The sequence below is a fragment of the Prionailurus bengalensis genome, chromosome A2 (genome assembly GCF_016509475.1).
Source record: "Prionailurus bengalensis isolate Pbe53 chromosome A2, Fcat_Pben_1.1_paternal_pri, whole genome shotgun sequence".
Taxonomy (NCBI): Eukaryota; Metazoa; Chordata; class Mammalia; order Carnivora; family Felidae; genus Prionailurus; species Prionailurus bengalensis.
The window spans coordinates 6,070,025-6,090,266 of record NC_057348.1 but is presented as its reverse complement, the minus strand read 5'-3'; the positions used below and the strand labels follow the sequence as shown (position 1 = coordinate 6,090,266).

Here is a 20,242-nt window from a genome sequence, read left to right as displayed (position 1 = left end):
TCTCCCCAGGATCCCCAGGAGGCAGCAGGGTGGAGACAGACCTCAGGGTGATGGACGGTCACATTGTAAGCAACTAGGAAGAATCCAGGAAACTCTGGCTGCCTTAATGATGATCATCATAATAATACATTATTGATACAATATTATTATTATTTAACACTCTAATGGGGACCAGCCCTGGGCAGGCTAAGAAGGAGGGCCCCACAAAGGGAGCAAAAAAGGATTTCATAGGCTAACATCAGCGCTTTGGAGGGTCCGAGGGCCCGCCCCAGACGAAGTGAGGACTAAGGTTCTCAGCATCAGGAATGCACCGAGTGGGAATTCTCCATCCTTGCCGTGCCCGGGGGCCTCTTCTAGAATAATACCTCATCCAAGTCATACAAGGAAGGGAAAGGTTTGTGGTCTCGAACTTGCTCAATTTACAGCAAACGTGAGGCTCCAGGGCTCGCTGGAGCTGCCAGCTGGGCAGGAGGGGTGGTGGCCACTTGGGGACAGGCAGGACCCCCGCAGAGGAAGGGGCAGAGGAAGGAATGCCCCACGCCTTCGCCTTCCTTGGTAGGAAGGGGCTCCGTGGCCCCAGAGCAGGAATGGGAAGTGAGTGTGACTCAGTGAGCCAAGAAACCTCCAGGCAGGGAGGCACCTCAAAGGAGAATATCTGTTCCACGGGAGCCCAGACAGTGAGGAGGCGAGGCGAGCTTCCCTTTTCTGTTGTTCTAAAGTTACTCAAAATCTTAAAACGCAAGTTAACCAACAGCTGCCAAGAATATTGTGAAAAGGCATCTGGAGTGAAGAAATTGTCTTGTGAGTGGGAAGTTTCTGCTCCAGCGGGGGCCAGAGACGGACGGAGTCATCAGGGCTGGGGTGCCCGTGGGGACAGGACAGGACAGGGAGGTCCTGGCTGGGGCTCTGCCCCACCCCCCACCCCCACCCCTCACCCCCTGCCTCTAGTGACCACAGTGCTTTTTGAGACCACTCAGAGCCTCAATCCCTGCGGCAGCTGGGGAAATTCTGGGGAAATAATGGAATAATGGTAAGGAAAGGCAACACGTACGAAGCAGTCACTCTGTGTGGTGCCTCATTCTGGATGGTTCTGCAGATCCATGTGAAGCCTCGCTTAGTGAGTCGGAAGGGGCAAGACAAACACTGTATGGTTTCCCTCATGTGTGGACTCTCTCTCCCACCAACTTTACTGAAATGTAATTGACATATAACACTGTATAAATGTAAGGTGTACAAGGTAGTGATTTGATATATGGATGTATTGCAAAATGATTTCTGTAATAGGTTAGTTAACACATCCAACCGCACACATAGTTACCGTGTGTGAATGTGTGTGTGCGTGTGTGCGCGTGTGTGGTGAGAACTTTTACAATCTATTCTCTTATAAGGCAGTTTGCAGCACTGAGGCTGCTTGGGATTCTCTCTCTCCCTCTCTCCGCCCCTCCCCCCTCGGAAAAAATAAACAAACTTAAAAGAATACATATACAATACAGTAATGTTAACTGTAGTCCCCAGAATTTATTCATCTTCTAGATGGAAGTTTGGACCTTTTGACAACCTTCACCTTCACCCCTCCCCCCGAACCGCCTTGACAACCACCTATCTGTTCTTTTTTCTATGAGGTTTTTTTTTTTTTTTTTTAAGATTGTTGTATGGGGGACACGTGGGTGGCTCAGTTGGTTAAGCATCTGACTTCGGCTCAGGGCATGATCTCACAGGTTTGTGAGTTCGAGTCCCGCCCTGGGCTCTCTGCTGTCAGCACAGAGCCCACTCCGGATCCTCTGTTCCCCCTCTTGAAAATAAACAAACATTAAAAAACAACAACAACAACAAAAAAACCACCTTCCTAGAGAATGGGACACTATTTACTGCACTTTATTACTCTCCTCTGTTTACTTTGGTAAACTGTCCACCGTCCAGATGAGCGTATGACGTTTACACAAGATAGCGGGAGGCGTTTTCCACAACCATAGGGTGCCAGGAAAAGGTAAAATGGTTTAGGACTTTCTATGACCTGATTACAGCTGTCAAGGAATTTTCTGTATTTTTAGGACTTTTGGAGGACCTTGCAAAACGATCATCTTTCACAGCCCCAGAATCGATGAGCATAATGAAACTAACATTTCAGTTGCTTTGCCTTATAAAAGCTATTTTAGGGGCGCCTGGGTGGTTCAGTCCATGAAGCATCTGACTTCAGCTCAGGTCACGATCTTGTGGTTCATGGGTTCAAGCCCCGCATTGGGATCTCAGCTGTCAGCACTGAGCCCGCTTCAGATCCTCTGTCTCCCTCTTTCTGCCACTCCCCCACTCTCTCTCAGTCTCTGTCTCTCTGTCAAAAATAAATAAGCACTAAAAAAAAAAAAAAAAGATTGAAGGGCGCCCGGGGTGCTCAGTTGGTTAAGCATCCAACTTTGGCTCAGGTCATGATCTCATGGTCTGTGAGTTCCAGCCCCATGTCAGGTTCTGTGCTGACAGCTCAGAGCCTGGAGCCCGCTTCAGATTCTGTGTCTCCCTCTCTCCCTGCCCCTCCCCTGCTCTCTCTCCCTCTCTCTCAAAAATAGATAAATATTAAAAACAATTAAAAAAAATAATCTGTGAAATCTAAAAAAGCCAGGCTGGATGGAGGCAGTTTCTACAAAACTCTTTCTACCCCCCTGACTTTGCTCTCCACGCACCCCCTCCCTGGTCCATGTACCCCACTCCCCATGGTTTGGGTGGGAACATGCCTTAGTTAAAAGGGAAGACTTTGGCATTGGGCAAATCTGAGCCTGAAATCTCCCCCTTGAAAGTGATCGACTTCACCCAGGTGAGTTTTCCCGTTTTGCAAAACTTCACATGGCTGCTTGGAGAACTGGGAAGGCAGTCGTAGGGAGCGCGGGGGGCTGTGGTGGAGGCGGGGTGTGGAGGCTCTGGCCAGATGAGACCTCCCCTCTATCCCCTTATATTCATATTCCTCAGCTGAAGGGGGGGGGTGCAGGTTGCTCTGTAATCACCCCCATTTTTTGATTACTCTGCATGAGTAGGAATATGGAGGACATTTATTTTATAAACTTCTGTATTCTTGGAATTCCTTTTATTTTTTTTAATATTTTAATTCCAAAAAAATTTTTATTTTTATTTTTGAGACAGGGAGAGACAGAGCATGAGCGGGGGTGGGGCAGAGAGAGAGGGAGACACAGAATCCGAAGCAGGCTCTGGGCTCTGAGCTGTCAGCACAGAGCCCAACGCGGGGCTCGAACTCACAGAGTGCGAGATCATGACCTGAGCAGAAGTTGGACGCTTAACCGACTGAGCCACCCAGGTGCCCCTTTGAATTCCTTTTTAAATACGGATGTTTTATTTGTCATTTCTTTTTTTAATTTTTTTTTAACGTTTATTTATTTTTGAAAGAGAGAGAGACAGAGCGTGAGCAGGGGAGGGGCAGAAAGACAGGGAGAAACAGAATCCAAAGCAGGCTCAGCTGTGCTGACCGCTCAGAGCCAGATGTAGGGCTCGAACTCACAGGCTGTGAGATCATGACCTAAGCAGAAGTCGGACACTCAACCAACTGAGCCACCCAGGCGCCCCTTCTGTCATTTCTTTAACAGAAAAAGAAAAGCTGTAGGAATATTCTCTTTTTTTAACTGTTATTATTATTATTTTTTTTATTAAAAAAAATTTTTTTTTCAACGTTTATTTATTTTTGGGACACAGAGAGACAGAGCATGAATGGGGGAGGGGCAGAGAGAGAGGGAGACACAGAATCGGAAACAGGCTCCAGGCTCTGAGCCATCAGCCCAGAGCCCAACGCGGGGCTCGAACTCACGGACCGCGAGATCGTGACCTGGCTGAAGTCGGACGCTTAACCGACTGCACCACCCAGGCGCCCAATTGTTATTATTTTTAAAAAATTTTACAGAGAGAGAGAGAGCTCGAGCAAGAGGAGGAGTAGGAGGGAGAGAGAGAATCTTAAGCAGGCTCCACACTCAGCACAGAGCCTGACACGGGGCTCCATCTCACGACCCTGAGATCATGACCTGAGCCCAAATCAAGAGTCAGACACTTAACTGACTGAGCCGCCCAGGGGCCCCTACCCTTCTTTTTATTTTTTAAGGAAAGTGGGGACAACTTGCTGTGTGACCTCAGGCAAATCACTTAGCCTCTCTGAGCCTGAACAACCCCTTTTGTCGAGATAATAACCTCATCTGCCTGACAGGATGGTGGTCACATGTGTAAATTTCTCCACAAACAGTAGATGGGATCACCTCAGAGCACCCTGAGGAGACTCCACGATGGAAAATATTCCGGAAGGAGGCAACAGGCCCAAGGAACCGAGCCAGGGACGCTGGGAGGCAGGAGTAGGTCTCTGCAAAGGAAAATCTCAGGGAGTTAACACTGGAAAGCTTCACGATCTTTACCACCCGGCCTCCAGACTCTGTTCCTTGCCCCAGGGGACAGCCTGGCCCGGTCAGCTCCTGCCAGAGCCCACAGCTTATCGTCTCCAAACCTGTGCTGTTTGCTGGCCGCTGCTTAGACTCCCCCTTCTGCCCTGCAGACTCCCCGCCGGCCCCACCCCTCCCCCACCAGGTCAGAAGTGTTTATAAATGAAGCCAGGCTCGCCAGCTCTCGCTTAAAGAAATCGGGCAGCCTTCCGAGGCTTTTACTTTCCTGTCATTCATGCGGGACAGGAAGCAAGTGTCAATGATTCTTTCCTGATTTGGCTCAGCCACCTGTCAGCTCAGCTCTGTCACCAGAACAGCAAGCTGTCTGTTGCCCAGGGAGGCGAGCAACCAACCGGAAGCTCATGTTGCTTCTAGAGGTCAGTTCCCCAGGCTCCGTGCCTGCAAAACAATCCTTCAAGGGCACATGTACAGTAACCGAGGCGAGCATAAGCCGCTAACAGTTGTGAATATTTCCAGGATCTGCTGCCCCACCCAGGAAAACGAGTTGTACGGGGCACAAAAATCCTCTCTGTCTGCAGTAGACTTCAGGACACAGGTTTCCTTCAGATGGTTGGGAAACTCCTTTTTTTCCAACCATCATTTAACTTAGAAGACTTTGGTGTTGGGGGCGCCTGGGTGGCTTAGTCGGTTAAGCGTCCGACTTCAGCTCGGGTCATGATCTCATGGCTTGTGAGTTCCAGCCCCGCATCGGGCCCTGGGCTGACAGCTCGGAGCCCGAGCCTGCTTCGGATTCTCTGTCTCCCTCTCTCTGCCCCTCCCGGGCTCACACTCTGTCTCTCTCTCTCTCTCAACAATAAATAAACATTAAAAGAAAAACGCATTTGGTATTGAATCACACAGCTCTATGCGTTTGTTCGAAACTCATAGACCTCAGTAAAAAGGATGAATTTTACTTTATGTAAATTACACCTTATTTTTCAAAGAGACAATGCTTGGGAAAAACAAAACATTCGTGCTGCCTGCAGGTATATATGTTTGCAAAATGCATCCAACTGAATGCTTAAGATAGATGTGGTTTATTTAAAGAAAATCATACCTCAATAAAGTGTGTGATTGCCATACTATACATTTTAAAGGCCTGGCTCTGGAATTTTATTTGATAGCATTTGATGCAAAATCGAGGCCACTAGAACTCAGTTTCATTGATAGAAACCTGGGGGGTGGGTAAAAAGGGGTGGCTTGGTCGCTTAAGTGTCTGACTCTTGATTTGGGCTCTCTCCTCCTCTCTCTCTGCCCCTCCCCCTCTTGAGTTCTCTCTGCCGCTCCCTATCAAAATAAATAAACTTAAAAAAAAGAAGTCAGGGATAATGAAAACATTTTCTCTTTTTTTAAGATTTTTTTAAACGTTTATTTTTGAGAGACAGAGAGACAGCGTGTTTGGGGGGGGGGGGAGAGAGAGAGGGAGACACAGAATCTGAAGCAGGCTCCAGGCTCTGAGCTGTCAGCCCAGAGCCCGACGCAAGCCTGACGCGGGGCTCGAACTCACAGACCCAGAGATCATGACCTGAGCTGAAGTCAGACATTTAACCGACTGAGTCACCCAGGCACTTCTATTTTCTTTCTTTCTTTCTTTTTTAATATTTATTTATTTTGAGAGGGAGAGAGAGAAATAGAGAGAAAGAGAGCCCATGCATGAGTAGGGGAGGGGTGGGGAGAGAGGAAGAATCCCAAGCAGGCTCTGTGCTATTAGCATAGAGTCTGGTGAGGGACTCATCCCATGAACCTTGAAATCACGACCTGAGCCTAAAGCAAGAGTCAGATGCTCAGCCCACTGAGCCACCCAGGTGCCCCTTTTCTTTTTTTTTTTTTTTTAACTTTGCCTTTTTTTTTAGTAATCTCTACACCCCACATGGGGCTGGAACTCACAGCCCAGAGATCAAAAGTCGAATGCTCTTCCCACTGAGCCAGCCCAGCGTCCCGAAAATATTTTATTTTTCTTTAAAGACAATGAAAAGGCCTGTGGCCCTTTCCTGTTACTTAACTAAGGGTTTTCAAACTAAGATCCCAAGGAATCCTAGGGGTTCCTCATATTCCCCCTGCTTTTCACCCAACCTGAAGTCAGAGCTGCCTACTTCTGTGCCCCTCAAAAGCTTTTACCCGAAAGGTTCTGAGACCAAAGGGTTTGAAGAACCAGAACTCTCAAACGATGACTTTTGCTGCCTCCTGAGTCACCCTTGTGCCCAAGCTGTGTCTGTCCCTTCAAGGAAGGGAGCCTGTGACATTGCTTATCCCAGCCAAGCTCTCTGTCTTCCTGCCCCTTAGTTTTCTTTCAGTTCCTCAAAGCCGGTGCACCCTGTCCTTCCCCAGGGCCTTGGGACATGCTGTTCCTTCCACCCAGAAAGCCTCCCCTCACTGGTTCTTTTGCTTAACTTGTCTCATCCTCTGATTTCTTCTCAGCCATCTCTTCCTCCACAAACCCTCCCTGGATTCTTCCACTGGGGGCCATGTTCTTCTTCTTTTTTTTTAAGTTTATTTATTTTGAAAGGGGGAGAGGAGGGGCAGAGGGAGGGAGAGAGAGCGAATCCTGCATTGTCAGCGCCGAGTCCGATGCGGGGCTCGAACCCATGAACCGTGGCATCATGACCTGAGCCGAAATCAAGAGTCAGACGCTCAACCAGCTGAGCCACCCAGGCGTCCCTTGGGTGGGACATTCTAATGTCAGAAGTTCTCCCAGAACCGGGTTCCTGTCCTTCAGGGCACAAGTGACTGGTGGGGGTTGAGGCTGACTGAGCACTCTCTTGGTGTCTGTCTTCTTCCGACAGGGCAAAGTGCATGGCGGGGGGGGGGGGGGGGGGGGGGGGGGAGGGGGGGAGGGGGGGGAGGGGTGTCCCCATGCTCCCCACCACATCACATCTGGCACATAGTAGGTGCTCAATAAGCATTGCCTATACTTTGGCTCGTGTACACGGCTGTTTTTACGTAGGGATTTCACACACACCTATCACTTTCACCAAAATACGACATACAGAAAGACACAGGTGTGGATCGGAGCGTAAGCTCAAATTTTTCACTCCGTTCCCAGAAACCCTCCATCTGCCCTTTTCTCGTCAGACTCCCCAGGAAACTTTCATCCCCCAACAGCATAGATTTGTTGTGCTTTTTTTTCCCTTTCTTCTTTTTTTGGTCCTTTTGTTTTTTTTAATGTATATTTTTCAAATTTATTTTTTAATTTTTTTAATGTTTATTTATTTCTGAGACAGAGATAGAGCACGAGTGGGGGAGGGGCAGAGACAGAGGGAGGCACAGGATCCCAAGCAGGCTCCAGGCTCTGAGCTGTCAGCACAGAGCCCGGCGTGGGGCTCGAACTCACGAACAGTGAGATCATGCCCTGAGCCGAAGTCGGTCGCTCAACTGGCTGAGCCACCCAGGCGCCCCTCAAATTTATTTTTGAGAGAGATCGTGTGAACAGGGGAGGGACAAAGAGAGAGGGAGACAGAGAATCCCAAGCAGGCTCCGTGCTGTTAGCACAGAGCCCCACGCGGGGCTTACACCCACGAACCGTGAAATTTTGACTTGAGCCAAAACCAAGAGTTGGACACTCAACCAACTAAGCCACCCAGGCACCCATTTTTGGTCCTTTTTAGTATATGAATTTGTGTGGTATATTCTTTTTTTGCGTCTGGATTGTTTTTACCTTTTTACTTTTTTTTTAATGTTTATTTTTGAGAGACAGAACATGAGCGGGGGAGGGGCAGAGACAGAGGGAGACACAGAATCTGAAACAGGCTCCAGGCTCTGAGCGGTCAGCACAGAGCAAGGCTCGAACCCATGGGCTGTGAGATCACGACCTGAGCCGAAGTCGAATGCTTACTTAACCAGCTGAGCCACCCAGGCGCCCCTGGCCCAGATTCTTTTGCTCACAATTATAATGGTGAGAATCTTCCAGACTGTTGCATATAGTTGCAAACGATACAGCGTGATCTCTCATTCATACTTATTTCTGTTGACCGGGGTGGGCAATTTTTTTTTTTTTTTCCTGTAAAGGGCCCGATATAGCCAGGTTCACCTCTGTAGGCCATATAGTCAGTCTCTGTCACAACCTCTCAACTCTGCCACTGACCTACGAAAAGCAGCCTCAGATAATCTATAAAATAGTGGCCATGGCCACGTTCCAAGAATGCTTTATTTATGGGCGCTGGGATTTGAATTTCATATACGTTTCATATGTCACTAAGGATTACATTTTTTTTCCCCCAACGATTTAAAAATGTAAAAACTCTTTGGCAGCTCCCCAAAGAGTTAAACATAGAATTGCCATATGATCCAGCAATCCCACTCCGGGGTATATACCCAAGAAACCTGAAAGCAGGGATTCAGAGATGTTTATACACCAATGGTTACAGAGGCATCATTCCCGACACCCAATAGGTGGAAACAATGCACACGACAACTAACAGAAGAATGGATAAACACAAGGTGGCCTGTCCATACAGAGGAATATTAGCCATAAAAAGGAATGAGGTTCTGGGGCGCCTGGGTGGCTCGATCAGTTAAGCGTCCGACTTCAGCTCAGGTTATAATCTCACGGTTCGTGAGTTCGAGCGCCCAGTCGGGCTCTGTGCTGACAGCTCAGAGCCTGGAGCCTGCTTCGAATTCTGCGTCTCTCTCTCTCTCTCTCTTTGCTCCTACGCTCCCGCTCTGTCTCTCTCGCCCTGAAAAAATAATTTAAAAAAAAAAAACCCAAAAAACCCAAAAACATAAAACCATGCTTAACTCCTGGGCTGCACAGAAATAGACAGTGGGCCAGATTTGTCCCATGGGCTGTCGTTTGTCACCATCTGTTGCGGATCGTTCCATTGAAGGAAAATAAACCATGAATGTATCCATTCCATTGTTGATGGGCATCCAGGTATAAACCTCCTATGCAGTTCACACACGGGGAGGTTATTTTGGACACGCCTGCACTCCCCACCCCTGCATGCAAACTCCCAGCGTCTGGAACCAGGGCTTCTGGAATCATGCCCCAGGCACTACCTCCTGGACCAGCCCCAGCCCGGATGTGACAAGGGGGGGGGGGGGGCTCTTGAATGGGGAAACCGTGGCAGGGGGAGAGGGGGGCAGGGCTTCCCACCCCTAGGCCCCTAGGGTCTGGCCGGGGGGGGGGGGGGGGGGGGGGGGGGGGGCTTCCTCTTGGCCCCGGATATGGGATGGGAGGGTCAGGGGGCCAAGAAACTTTGCCAAGACAGGAAGCTCCACATTCAGAAGCTTTAAAGAGGGATATGTGGCAGGGGCACGAAATCAGTGTCCGAGATTTGGCCTGCTGAGTCCATCCAGAGGGTAAGTGACGGCTGCCCAGAGCCCAGCCCTGGCTCAGCCCAGAGCCCCAGCCCGAGGGGGCCATGGCAAAGCGGGGACTCCAGCCGCGTCCCCTACAGGGACCCAGGGTTCCATATCCCTCCTGCTCTGTAGGCCCCATCCTCCCCGGACCCAGCTGTGGGCGTCTTGGTTCCCTCTTGCAGTGCCTGCGGAATGAAGGCTCTTCCCCTCCTCCTCTTCCCTGTCCTGGGGCTGCTGGTGTGTGGCAGGTCTCTGTGTCCGGTGGAGGAAGCCATCAATGAGAAGATCCAGGACGGCACCCGCTCAAGTGAGGACCCTCAGCAGGGGCCTCAGAAACCCCTCTAACTCCTGACATAGAGCCACCATGAAGCCAGCCCCAACTAGAACCAAACCTCACCCCCAGACCCGACCCAACCGCAGCCCCCATGCAGCTGGGCCTTCAGCAGAAGCCCCAAATCCTCCTTCCTCTAAAACACTCATGGGAGCCTGGGAGGCGGTGAGCTGCCCGCCCACGGCTCTCGCTCTCCACCAGCACCCCCCCCCCCCCCCCCACCACCACCACCTGGGCCTTCCTCCAAAGCGCTTTCCAGACCCCCTGGGCGGGTCTCCAAACCACCCCGGCAGCATGAGAGTGGGGGAGGGGCAGCTTGGTCTCATTCGGTCCCTTCTTCTCCCACAGTCCTTGAGATAATAAGGACTATCGGCCTGAACTGCCGAACCGTCACCTCCAGGGGTGACTTGGCCACCTGCCCCTTAGGTGAGTACAGAAGTCCTTTGTCCAGGCTCTCAGTTATATTCCCAGTACCCCGTACCCCCTCCCCCTAAGACCAGCCTCTATTTCTTTCCCTTTAAAGGTTTCTTTATTTTGAGAGAGACAGAGGAAGGGAGGGGCAGAGAGAGAGGGAGACAGAGGATCCCAAGCAGGCTCCAGGCTCAGCAGGAGCCCAACGCGAAGCTCGATCCCACAACCCTGGGATCCTGAGCTGAGTCCGAGGTTTAACCAGCTGAGCCCCCCCCCCCAGGCGCCCCCAGCCTCGGTTGCTTGAGTCCACTTCCCTGGAGTCCTGGTCTGCAGCTCCAGCCCTCCCCGCGCCCCCGCTCCGGGACCGCATTTCCTTAGGACACTGGAGAGTCCAGGCCCCCCAGCCGCCAGCCTCCCTGCCGCAAGCACTGCGGCCCCCATTCCCAGGTGTTGGAGCCTCCAGCCCCCTCCGACCCCCAGGCCCGTAGCCTCGGGCTCGGGGCCAAGCTCCCTCCCCTGTCGCCCGCAGGCTTCGCCGTCACCGCCTGCACTTGTGGCTCCGCCTGCGGCTCGTGGGACGTGCGCGCCGAGACCACCTGCCACTGCCAGTGCGCGGGCATGGACTGGACGGGGGCTCGCTGCTGTCGCGTGCAGGCCCCTGCCTGAGGTCGCACGAGCGCGGCTCGGGCTGGGGGGCGTGGCCAGGCCTCAGAGGGGCGGGGACGGGCTTCAGATGGGGCGTGGCCAGGCCTCAGAGGGGCGGGGACGGGCCTCGGAGGGGCGGGGCTGGAAATAAATCCTGAGAAGACGATGGCGAGGGGCTGGGCGCCGCGCCGTCTTGGTGGGGTTTGGGGGCGAGAGCTGGCGTCTCCGAAAAGACCGGGGCACCTAGACGCTGGAGGGAGGCGGTGGCCGGGGGGCGGCGCCCGTGGCTTTCTTCTGGCCATCCCCCTCTTGCCATGTTTGTCCCCACCTCTGCCTCGGAGAAGAGGGCCTCAACTTCCTCTATAAGGACACTCACACCCAAGGAGCATGGCCTCCTTCAGGAGGGGAAGTGGGTGTTACCTTTGAGGCCACTTTGACGATCACCCTCGGGTTTCTGGCCTTCCAGGAAGGCGCTGGTTCATTCTGCCCCAGCCCCCACAACGAGGCTTCATCAGGGGTCTAGGTCTGGACGGCACGGGGACCCCCGCCCCGCCATCCCTCATACACTCCAGGCCCCCCAAGCCCCCAGTAGGCCCAGGGTCAAGGTGGACCCCTGAATCACGTCTCAGCCCAGAGTCCTGAGCCCCCATCCCTCACTCCCCAACCTCATTGAGGGTCCCTCAAGGCACAGGCAAAGCCAGGCCGTGGACAGGCAGGAATCTCCACCGGAGCCGGCTGAGAACTCTTCCCTGAGGCCACGAACCGCGAGTTCACGTTTTCACACTTGCAGGCGCAGTTTCGAGGAGTTAGTCAACAACCCGCGGTATATACACCCTCACGGACACTTGAATATGAAAACAGAGTGCAGGGTACTTGTCCGCTCTTTGGTGTATCCCTGGCGCTAGTAGGCACTCAGGAAATGTCTGTTAAATAAATAACCACATACGCACGGGGATACCCCACGCAGGTGCACACCCTCCATGTCCAGACACAGTTACACATGGCCATGTACACACAGTACACAACCCAGTTACTATGGTCACACAGGGATACACCACGCCTACACACACACACACACACACACACATACACACACGTAGGCACAAGGAGGCACCCCTGAATCACAAAGGTGTGCCCGTGGAAAGAGGCGCATAGACACATAGACATATTTAAGCCCTGGACAGAGTCCCCATCCCAGCCTGGAATGACAGCGTTCTCAGTCTGAATTCTGACCCAGAAGATGAGTCACGTGTGACCCCTGCACAGCTTCCTGGGGGCACAAATCTGGTGATTCAGAGCCCAGTTCCCTGGGACTCCTAATCCTAATTTATTATTATTAGTGTTATTATTATCAAATAATAATCCTATTAGTTAAGATAGTTTTAAATTATCTTAAAACCCAGTCCCTTGAAAGACACAGACTCAGACTTCAGAACACTTGGTGCCCGGTCTTGAAAGGGACCCCAGCCTCAAATGTCACAGTCCCCAGCAGCACGCTCCAGGGACTTGGGAATGGGCAATGGGGTGGGACCCTGGTTTTCAAGATATTTTGGACTCTTCTTCCACCGCCACCCACCTCCTACGATGCCACAGCCTCCTGTCTGCTCCTGGCGGCCATAAGCTGACATCACAAACAGTCCTGTTGCCCCTGGAGCCCACCCAGACCCCAATCCAGAGGTTCCTCTCCTAGGTCCTCCCTCCTAACCCCACGGCGGCCATGGGGTTGAGGTGGGACCACTGGGTCAGAAGTGTGTTGAGGAGGAGAGAAGTTGAGTCTAGTACCTGGCCTGTCCCGCCCCCTCACGGATGTGGAGGGGGGTGCCCTCCTTTGTCCCCAGATTCTGATCAGAATGAGTCTTTACCTCCAAGTCCCACTCAATTGCCCCCCTGTATCTGGACCCCAAGAAGGCACTCTTCAGAGACTTCACTTCCAACACAGTCATTCTCTGTCCCACAGTGCACACTTGGACAGACAAGCTCCTTTCTTAAGCCTCCATTTCCTCATTTGCCAACTGCCCAGCCCCCTGAGGCAGCCAAGATTGGTCTAGTTGCAAGTGCCACAAATGCCACTTCAAACTAGTGTGAGCAAAAGTAAAAGGAAATTTCTGGGTTATGTAACTGAGAGGCTCAGGGTAGAACAATGGATTCAGGTATGGCTGGATCCAGGTATCAGATGATGCCTCCAGGACCCGACTGCCTCTCCGGTCTGCTTTCCTCAGTGCTGGCTTCTCTCTCAGCAGCTCCTTCCCCATCACAGCTCCAGGCTTACATCTTCCCAGTCTCTGAGAGTCCCAGTGGAGAGGAAAAAAGACGAAATGCCTTTTTTTCCTGGTAAATGCAACAAAAGTCCCGGGCCTGAGCTTCATTGGCTGACTCTGGCTCATTTGCCCACCCCTGTGTCAAATCTTAGACTCTGATTGGCTGGGCCTGGATCATGTGCCCACTCTAAACCAACCTCTGGTTTACGGTCGGTTGGACTTGAGACGCATATTCTTTCTTAAGAGAAAACTGAGACTATTACTCCATGGCAGGGGCTGATCAGGGAACCCCACAGAGCCCTCTCATGACTGCTTGTGGGCCTCCAGTCTCACAGCTACCATTTTGCCAGAGGGCTGGAGTCTGGTCTTGGCTTCAACTGAGCTTCCGTAAGGTGCGGTGCTTCGGCCCCACCCCCTGCACCTGTCCATCACAGCAGAGCCAGCTGCCCATTGGTCCGGCTGCTCCGCGGCTGTTACATCAGGAAAGGGAGTTGAATTCCTCAGTTGCTGACTTCTTTCTAAGGTCAGAGGGAGGAGCTGCCATCTAATCACTATTTTTTTAAAAAAATTTTTTTAACGTCTATTTATTTTTTGAGAGACAGAGCATGAGCTGGGAAGGGGACAGAGAGAGAGGGAGAGTCGCAGATTCCCAAGCAGGCTCCAGGCTCTGAGCTCTCAGCACAGAACCCGACGCAGGGCTCGCACCCATGAACCATGAGATCATGACCTGAGCCGAAGTTGGCCGGCCCAACCGACTGAGGCACCCGGGCGCCCCTGCCATCTAATCACTACTAAACCAATCTCTGAGCAGACAAGGTTGGCAATAGTTTAGAGAACAGTTTAATCACACATTTAAGAGCTAAAACATACTTCTCACACATAAAAGTCTTTTAAATTCTCTTTTACTTATTGTTCCAAAGGGAGGAAACTAGGGTAGCTGATGAGGGAGCACCAGGCTGGCTGAGCACAAGCTAGCACCCCACCCCACCCCACCCCCCTCGCCCCGGTGGGATCTGTGTGATATTCCTTGGACACTCCCAGCTACCCAAGAACAAAGGAAAGGGGTTTAAGTGCTTGCCGTGGTGAGGTGGGAAACTAAGGCAAATGAAAAATCAAATCCGCGTACTGCCTACAGCCCGTTGATAAGTCCTTGAAACCAGCAGAGGGACCTCCCTCTAGGAGCTCAGCTGCCTCAAGGATGACACTTTCCTGGGGGCAAAAAAAAAAAACAAACCCTTAGCTTAACACGATCCCTACCTCAAGGATCTTGTAAATCAACTTCCTTTATCTCAACTGCCCCAAGATATATGCTGGCAACCATCCTCCCAGCTTCTGGCCCCTCCCCCATATACATCTGAAGGGTCCCGTGACTGAGGTTTTATCAAACAGTAACAAATGGTGTTTCCCTAGCAACAGCCAGCCCCGCAAGGTCCTGGAATCCTTGCTTCCAAAATTCCTTAGAGACTTACTCCATCCCTGATTCCCTCCCAAATGAGGATATATTTGAGTTACCTGTCACAACCCCAGCGCAGCTCTTTTTGCGCAGGCGTCCTGTCCCCATGCTTTAATAAAATCACCTTTTTTTGCACCAAGACATCTTTAAGAATTCTTTCTTGGCCGTCGGCTCTGGACCCATCACCCCAAAACTTCGTCAATAGTCTAGACCAGCGCCGTCCAGTAGGGCAGCCATCAAATACTTGAAATGTGCCTTAACTGTAAACACAAGACACGTTTGTTTTCAAGGATTTAGTACCAAAAAAAGGTCTCAGAGCCAAAACCGAAAGGTCTCAAAACCAAAAACCAAAAACATCTCAATAATTTTTTAGTCTCGTCTACATGCTGAAGTGATAATTGTACTATGCTAAGTACAATACATTATTAAAATTAACTGTCTGTCGGGGCGCCTGGGTGGCGCAGTCGGTTAAGCGTCCGACTTCAGCCAGGTCACGATCTCGCGGTCCGTGAGTTCGAGCCCCGCGTCGGGCTCTGGGCTGATGGCTCAGAGCCTGGAGCCTGTTTCCGATTCTGTGTCTCCCTCTCTCTCTGCCCCTCCCCGGTTCATGCTCTGTCTCTCTCTGTCCCAAAAATAAATAAATGTTGAAAAAAAAATTAAAAAAAAAAATAAAATTAACTGTCTGTCTTTTTGTTATCTTTTTAATGTGGCTGCTAGAAAATTTTAAGATGATTTAAAAAAAAGTTTTTTTAACGTTTATTTATTTTTGAGACAGAGAGAGACAGAACATGAATGGGGGAGGGAGGGAGAGAGAGGGAGACACAGAATCTGAAGCAGGCTCCGGGCTCTGAGCCATCAGCCCAGAGCCCAATGTGGGGCTCGAACTCACGGACCGTGAGATCGTGACCTGAGTTGAAGTCGGCCGCTTAACCGACTGAGCCACCCAGGCGCCCCCAGAAAATTTTAAACTGGAGATGTGGTTTACATTACATTTCTACCAGAAGGCACTGTTCTAAAGTTAAAGAGAAAATTCCCTGTACACGTTGTCTCATTTTTATCTCCAGTCTTCAAGGTCACAGACAAAGAGAGCTCTAAGACATCTAGACAGAGTGCCACCCTGTGAATGCATGAATATGGATATTTCTCTAGGGCAAGCACATGTAGAGGCATGCCAATGAGCAAGCCATGTGAATACGTGAGCAGATGCATAAGGGTATTTGGGAGTGTGTGTGAGTGTGGGTAGATGAGCAGATGTGTGGATGAGAGTGAGTGTTTCCAGTTAGTCTCTGTCTGGGGACCCGGGGACAGGGGACACCACATCCAGGGTTAGGTCAAGGCGTGGGTCTGGCTTCAGTCCCAGATGTGGGTGGGGCTCCAGTAATTGGTCCTCTTGCCTTAATTCCGTTCCTTTCCTCCCATGGGGCCTTAAAGAAGCAGAATTCTTGGGGTGGAGCTGAGGGGTGGGACTGGGGCCGGGGGGAGAAAGACGTGGCAGGCTCAGGAATCCTGCTTCCAAGCCCGGCTGCCTCAAACCTAAAAGGTGGGGATCCCAGGTGCCCCAGGTTTTCTCCTGAGAGGGGCAGGGGACAAAGTTCATTTGGGGAGACACACACACACACAGCTTCCTGTAAAGTTCTTGATCATCCTTTAAATTCTTTTGAATTTATTTACATTGAGCAAAATTGACATGTCACATTGTGTAAGCCTGATGATACATTTGTATATTGCAACAGGATGACTGCCACGGGTTCCTGACCGTTCTGTCCTGTCTCTGGGTCCATGGGCTTCTCTGCTTGACCCTCCGTGAGACTTCTGGACTCCTAAGACCCTCTGGATCTGGGAGGGGAGGAGAGGATGCCCCAGGGTCAGAGGGTCCCAGATCACCGAAAAGAGGAGGCTGACCTCTCCTCCCCCCACCCTCAACCCAGAGATTTCCTCATCTGCCGTGACACCTTCCGGTGGGTGGGGTGTGTGGGGGCAAATTGGCAGACTGGGAACCATGGGGTCTGAGGAAATCTGCTTGAATCAGGAGGTCAGGATGCAAGCAGCAGCCTTCAAAGACAAGAAACAGAGGGCCCCAGACCATAAGGAAGGTTCGGTACCTCAAGGCGGGGAGGGGAGACGGCAGGAGGGAGAGGTTGGGATGGGAGAGGTAAGGGGCTGAAAGCTGGGTCACAGGGCTCCCTCCCCTACCCCAAAAGGCACGTGTGTACGTGTACCCCCCAAACACTCACACACGCCCTCTCCACCTAACCAAGAAGCAGATCTTGTTTCCCCATTCCTTCTCTTTTATCCCCAGAAATCTGTTATCTGCAGGGGTTTGGTTGAGCCAAGATCTCTGAGCCCCCCTCTGACCCCCACCCCAGCCCCAGAGCCCCAGGCAGGTTTCCATTCTCACTGACCCACCTATAGGTGCAGACCCTGACTATGAGAATATCACCTTGACCTTCAGAAACCAGGAGCAACCAAGGGGCAGCCATTCACCACCCAAGAATCGAGGCAAGCAGCCACCTGCCAGCCCGCACCTCACAGCCTCGGGAGGGGCCCCTGGTAGGACATCACGGGAACAAGGGCACTGTGAGGAGGCCTGGGGCAATGGTGTGGGGCGTGGTGGCCTCAGGGCTTGTGAGTTACAGTGGGGGGGGGGGGGTAGCTCCACAGGTGGTGATGATGATGCGAGTGGTACTGGTGTTGGTGGCAGTGTTGGTGACAGTGTGGGTAATGTTGGTGAGGTGATATCAGGAAGGAACCACCTAGACAAGAGCTGATGAGACTTGTTGCTGGGGACAGTGCTGATAACGACAGGCACTGAGGTGGATGGGCTTCAGTGACAGCTGCTGCTGATGTTGTGAGTGCTGGTGAAGGGGATGGCAAGGGGGAGACCTGATGGTGACAGCGTTATGGACAACTACTGGTGGCTGTGGGCGGGGTGCATGCTGGTGGTCGCAGTGGCTGTATCGGCAGGAGTGGGAGCAGGTGAGACAGCTCTGAGTCGGAGCTCAGTGTAGAGTCAGTGCCGACCGTCTAAGCGGCAGTGTTGGGCCCTGGAGGTCACCTGTCCTGCCTCTGCTCCAGTCCCAGCCTGGTCGAGGCCGGCCCCAGACTCTGCCCAGGTCCCTCGTTGGCTGCACAGAGCCACCCTGAGCCTGTACATCCTCCTTGCCCTGTTCTGCATCGTTCTCTTGGCCTTGGTCCTGGTGAAGAGTGAGTAGGGTCTTCGGTTTCACTTTCCTTTTTGTCGTTCTTTGGTGGGTGGGGAGGGGCTGGGGCGGCGTAAAGGGGGGCCTCGGGAGGTGGGGGAGGCCCCGTGTTCCCACCCTGTCTCCCTTCTCCCTTGTTGTTCTCCCTTCCCCCACCCTTGTTCCCAGGACAGCCCAACTGGGAGCGCTTCAAGGGTGTTCCTGCCTCCCCCGCCCCTCCTCCTGAACAGATTCTGAGGTGTCCCAGGAGCTGCTGGTCGTGAAAAGGGAGCTCCAGAATGGTAAGGGTGGGACCTGGGGGAGGCCCATGGGGTTGGGGTGGGCAGCGGTGATTCACACGTGTCTGTTTCTTGCCTCAGTCTCCATCTCGGGACAACAGTGTCAGGAGGAGCAGAAACAGGGCTGGAGCAGCATCCGGCAGCTCATCACGGAGGCCAGGCAGGACATTGACATGATCAAGAGAAATGTCCACATGGGGAATGAGAAAGTGAAGACGCTGTCAACAGGTGCCCTTGCAGACCCTTACTGGGCGGGCTTTGTCTCATGCTGGGCGCTGGGGGATTGGGGGAGGCGACAGCAGGGGTCTGCCCTCCCAGTGCTCAGGGTTTAGGGGGTGATGGAGTCACCCTCTGGGCGGGGATATTTAAAAAGGGAAGGCCAAGTACATGGGCTCTGCAACACCAGGCTGGGGTGGGGGCGGGGTGGGCAGGGAAGAGGCTTCCAATAAAGGTGAGGACCTTGTCTGAGGCCCAGACCAGCTTTCTCCTGTCCCCCTGCCCCCAGACTTAAGCCAAATCAAGACTAAATTACATGAAATCTCCAAGATACTAGAGAAGAAGCCGCAGCCACGTAAGTTGGGCTAGGGAGGTGGATGAGGAGGGAGCCACATTTCTGGCCCTGATTTCTCTCGGGGGGGGGGGGAGGTATCTGCCTGACCTTGGGTCTTCATCCTGCTCAGAGCCCACAGCTCAATAAATGAGAAGACATTGACACCCAGGCTGCAGCTTGGAGGACGGGGCTGCACTTCCCCGTGAAGACGGCCGCATGTGTGCCTCATGGCGTCATGGGAGCGATAACACATGACACAGTGGGCGGCTGTGTCAGCAAGGACCGCAGAAGTGTGTCAGCCTGGGTGTGGGTGTTGGTAACACGTGTTGCACTGTGAACACGTGTGAATGTCCTGTGATATGTTGTGTGTGAATGTCATGGAGCTGTGTGTGTGTGTGTGTGCATGCGTGTGTGTGTGTGGAGCACCCCCTACATCACTGTAACTGCGGGTGTTGAGTGTGTACCCCGTCACTCCCTGTGTTGTGTGAACAGGTGGGTGTCAGTGTGTGACTGATTATGTCACCGAGGGTGTGCAGAGCGGGTACATTTGTCGTTCCCTTGTTTCTGCACTCACGTTTTGTGATTTGTGATGATAAAGGCCAATGGGAAAGAATGTGGCTTTCAGATCTGTTCCTGGGAGCATCTGGGGGTGGGGGTGGGGACCCGGTGGCGGAGGGTCTGCAAGTATTAAGGGATGAGGAAAGTCACACAGCAAGCACGCGGACGTGATAACCAGGAGCCCTGGGGGCACGAGCATGTGTGAGCATGAATGCCCTGAATGGGTCCTTTTGTGCCCATGAACTTGTACCCAGCGAGGAACAGTCTCCGTGCCTAAGACTGTGTGCCCAGTAGGGTTTGTGGCCCGAGATATACACTGTTTCCCTAAGTGGGGCTCCTGGGTGGCTCAGTCGGTTAAGCGTCAGACTTCGGCTCAGGTCATGATTTCCCAGTTCGTGGGTTCGAGCCCCGCGTCCGGCTCTGTGCTGACAGCTCGGAGCCTGGAACCTGCTTCGGATTCTGTGTCTCCCTCTCTCTCTGCCCCTCCCCCACTCGCGTTCTCTCTCTCTCTCTCTCTCTCTCTCTCAAAAATAAACATTAAAAAAAATTAACAATGTCTCCCTAACTGTAGGGGGACCCACAGATACATCTGAACCGTTAAGCATGTCCCCACGGGTGTAACTATTCCTGAGTGTATATGCCCACTGAGCATGTATTCGTGAGTGCGCATGCCCCTAAGTGCACTGTGCCCTGGCTCGTGGACGTATGTCCCCTAAGAGAACGTGTCCACAGGCAAACGTTTGTCCCTAAGACAAATGGACCTGTGCACACGGGCAGACGTGTGTCCCTGAGAGAACATGTGCCCAAGGATATACACGTGTCCCTAAGACCAGAGACTG

General features: G+C 52.3%; 2 protein-coding genes across 4 annotated transcripts; both read left to right on the top strand.

Annotated features, from left to right (window-relative positions):
• The first annotated feature begins 9,567 nt into the window (after positions 1-9,567).
• On the top strand, positions 9,568-11,189 carry RETN (resistin). Of its 2 annotated transcripts, none has more exons than XM_043590214.1 (4): positions 9,568-9,719; positions 9,902-10,026; positions 10,399-10,476; positions 10,991-11,189. In XM_043590214.1, the coding sequence occupies exons 2-4, from the start codon at positions 9,912-9,914 to the stop codon at positions 11,125-11,127; spliced, it is 330 nt and encodes a 109-aa protein (XP_043446149.1). In that variant the 5' UTR covers positions 9,568-9,719; positions 9,902-9,911; the 3' UTR covers positions 11,128-11,189. The 2 variants fall into 2 exon arrangements, with proteins under 2 accessions (XP_043446149.1, XP_043446148.1); XM_043590213.1 differs by having other exon boundaries at positions 9,852-10,026.
• A 5,435-nt stretch (positions 11,190-16,624) lies between these two features.
• On the top strand, positions 16,625-19,458 carry MCEMP1 (mast cell expressed membrane protein 1). 2 transcript variants are annotated; one of them, XM_043590210.1, is made up of 7 exons: positions 16,625-16,925; positions 17,230-17,367; positions 17,893-18,021; positions 18,248-18,298; positions 18,377-18,523; positions 18,801-18,866; positions 18,976-19,458. In XM_043590210.1, the coding sequence occupies exons 1-7, from the start codon at positions 16,817-16,819 to the stop codon at positions 18,990-18,992; spliced, it is 657 nt and encodes a 218-aa protein (XP_043446145.1). In that variant the 5' UTR covers positions 16,625-16,816; the 3' UTR covers positions 18,993-19,458. The 2 variants fall into 2 exon arrangements, with proteins under 2 accessions (XP_043446145.1, XP_043446146.1); XM_043590211.1 differs by having other exon boundaries at positions 16,631-16,910.
• The last annotated feature ends 784 nt before the right edge of the window (positions 19,459-20,242 follow it).

Coding starts and splice junctions, on each gene's coding strand:
- RETN (XM_043590214.1), top strand. CDS start 9,912: ATGAAGGCTCTTCCCCTCCTCCTCTTCCCTGTCCTGGGGCTGCTGGTG. Junction 10,027..10,398: donor CCAGGACGGCACCCGCTCAA/GTGAGGACCCTC, acceptor CTTCTCCCACAG/TCCTTGAGATAATAAGGACT. Junction 10,477..10,990: donor CTTGGCCACCTGCCCCTTAG/GTGAGTACAGAA, acceptor TGTCGCCCGCAG/GCTTCGCCGTCACCGCCTGC.
- MCEMP1 (XM_043590210.1), top strand. CDS start 16,817: ATGGGGTCTGAGGAAATCTGCTTGAATCAGGAGGTCAGGATGCAAGCA. Junction 18,022..18,247: donor GGCCTTGGTCCTGGTGAAGA/GTGAGTAGGGTC, acceptor CCTCCTGAACAG/ATTCTGAGGTGTCCCAGGAG. Junction 18,299..18,376: donor GAAAAGGGAGCTCCAGAATG/GTAAGGGTGGGA, acceptor TTCTTGCCTCAG/TCTCCATCTCGGGACAACAG.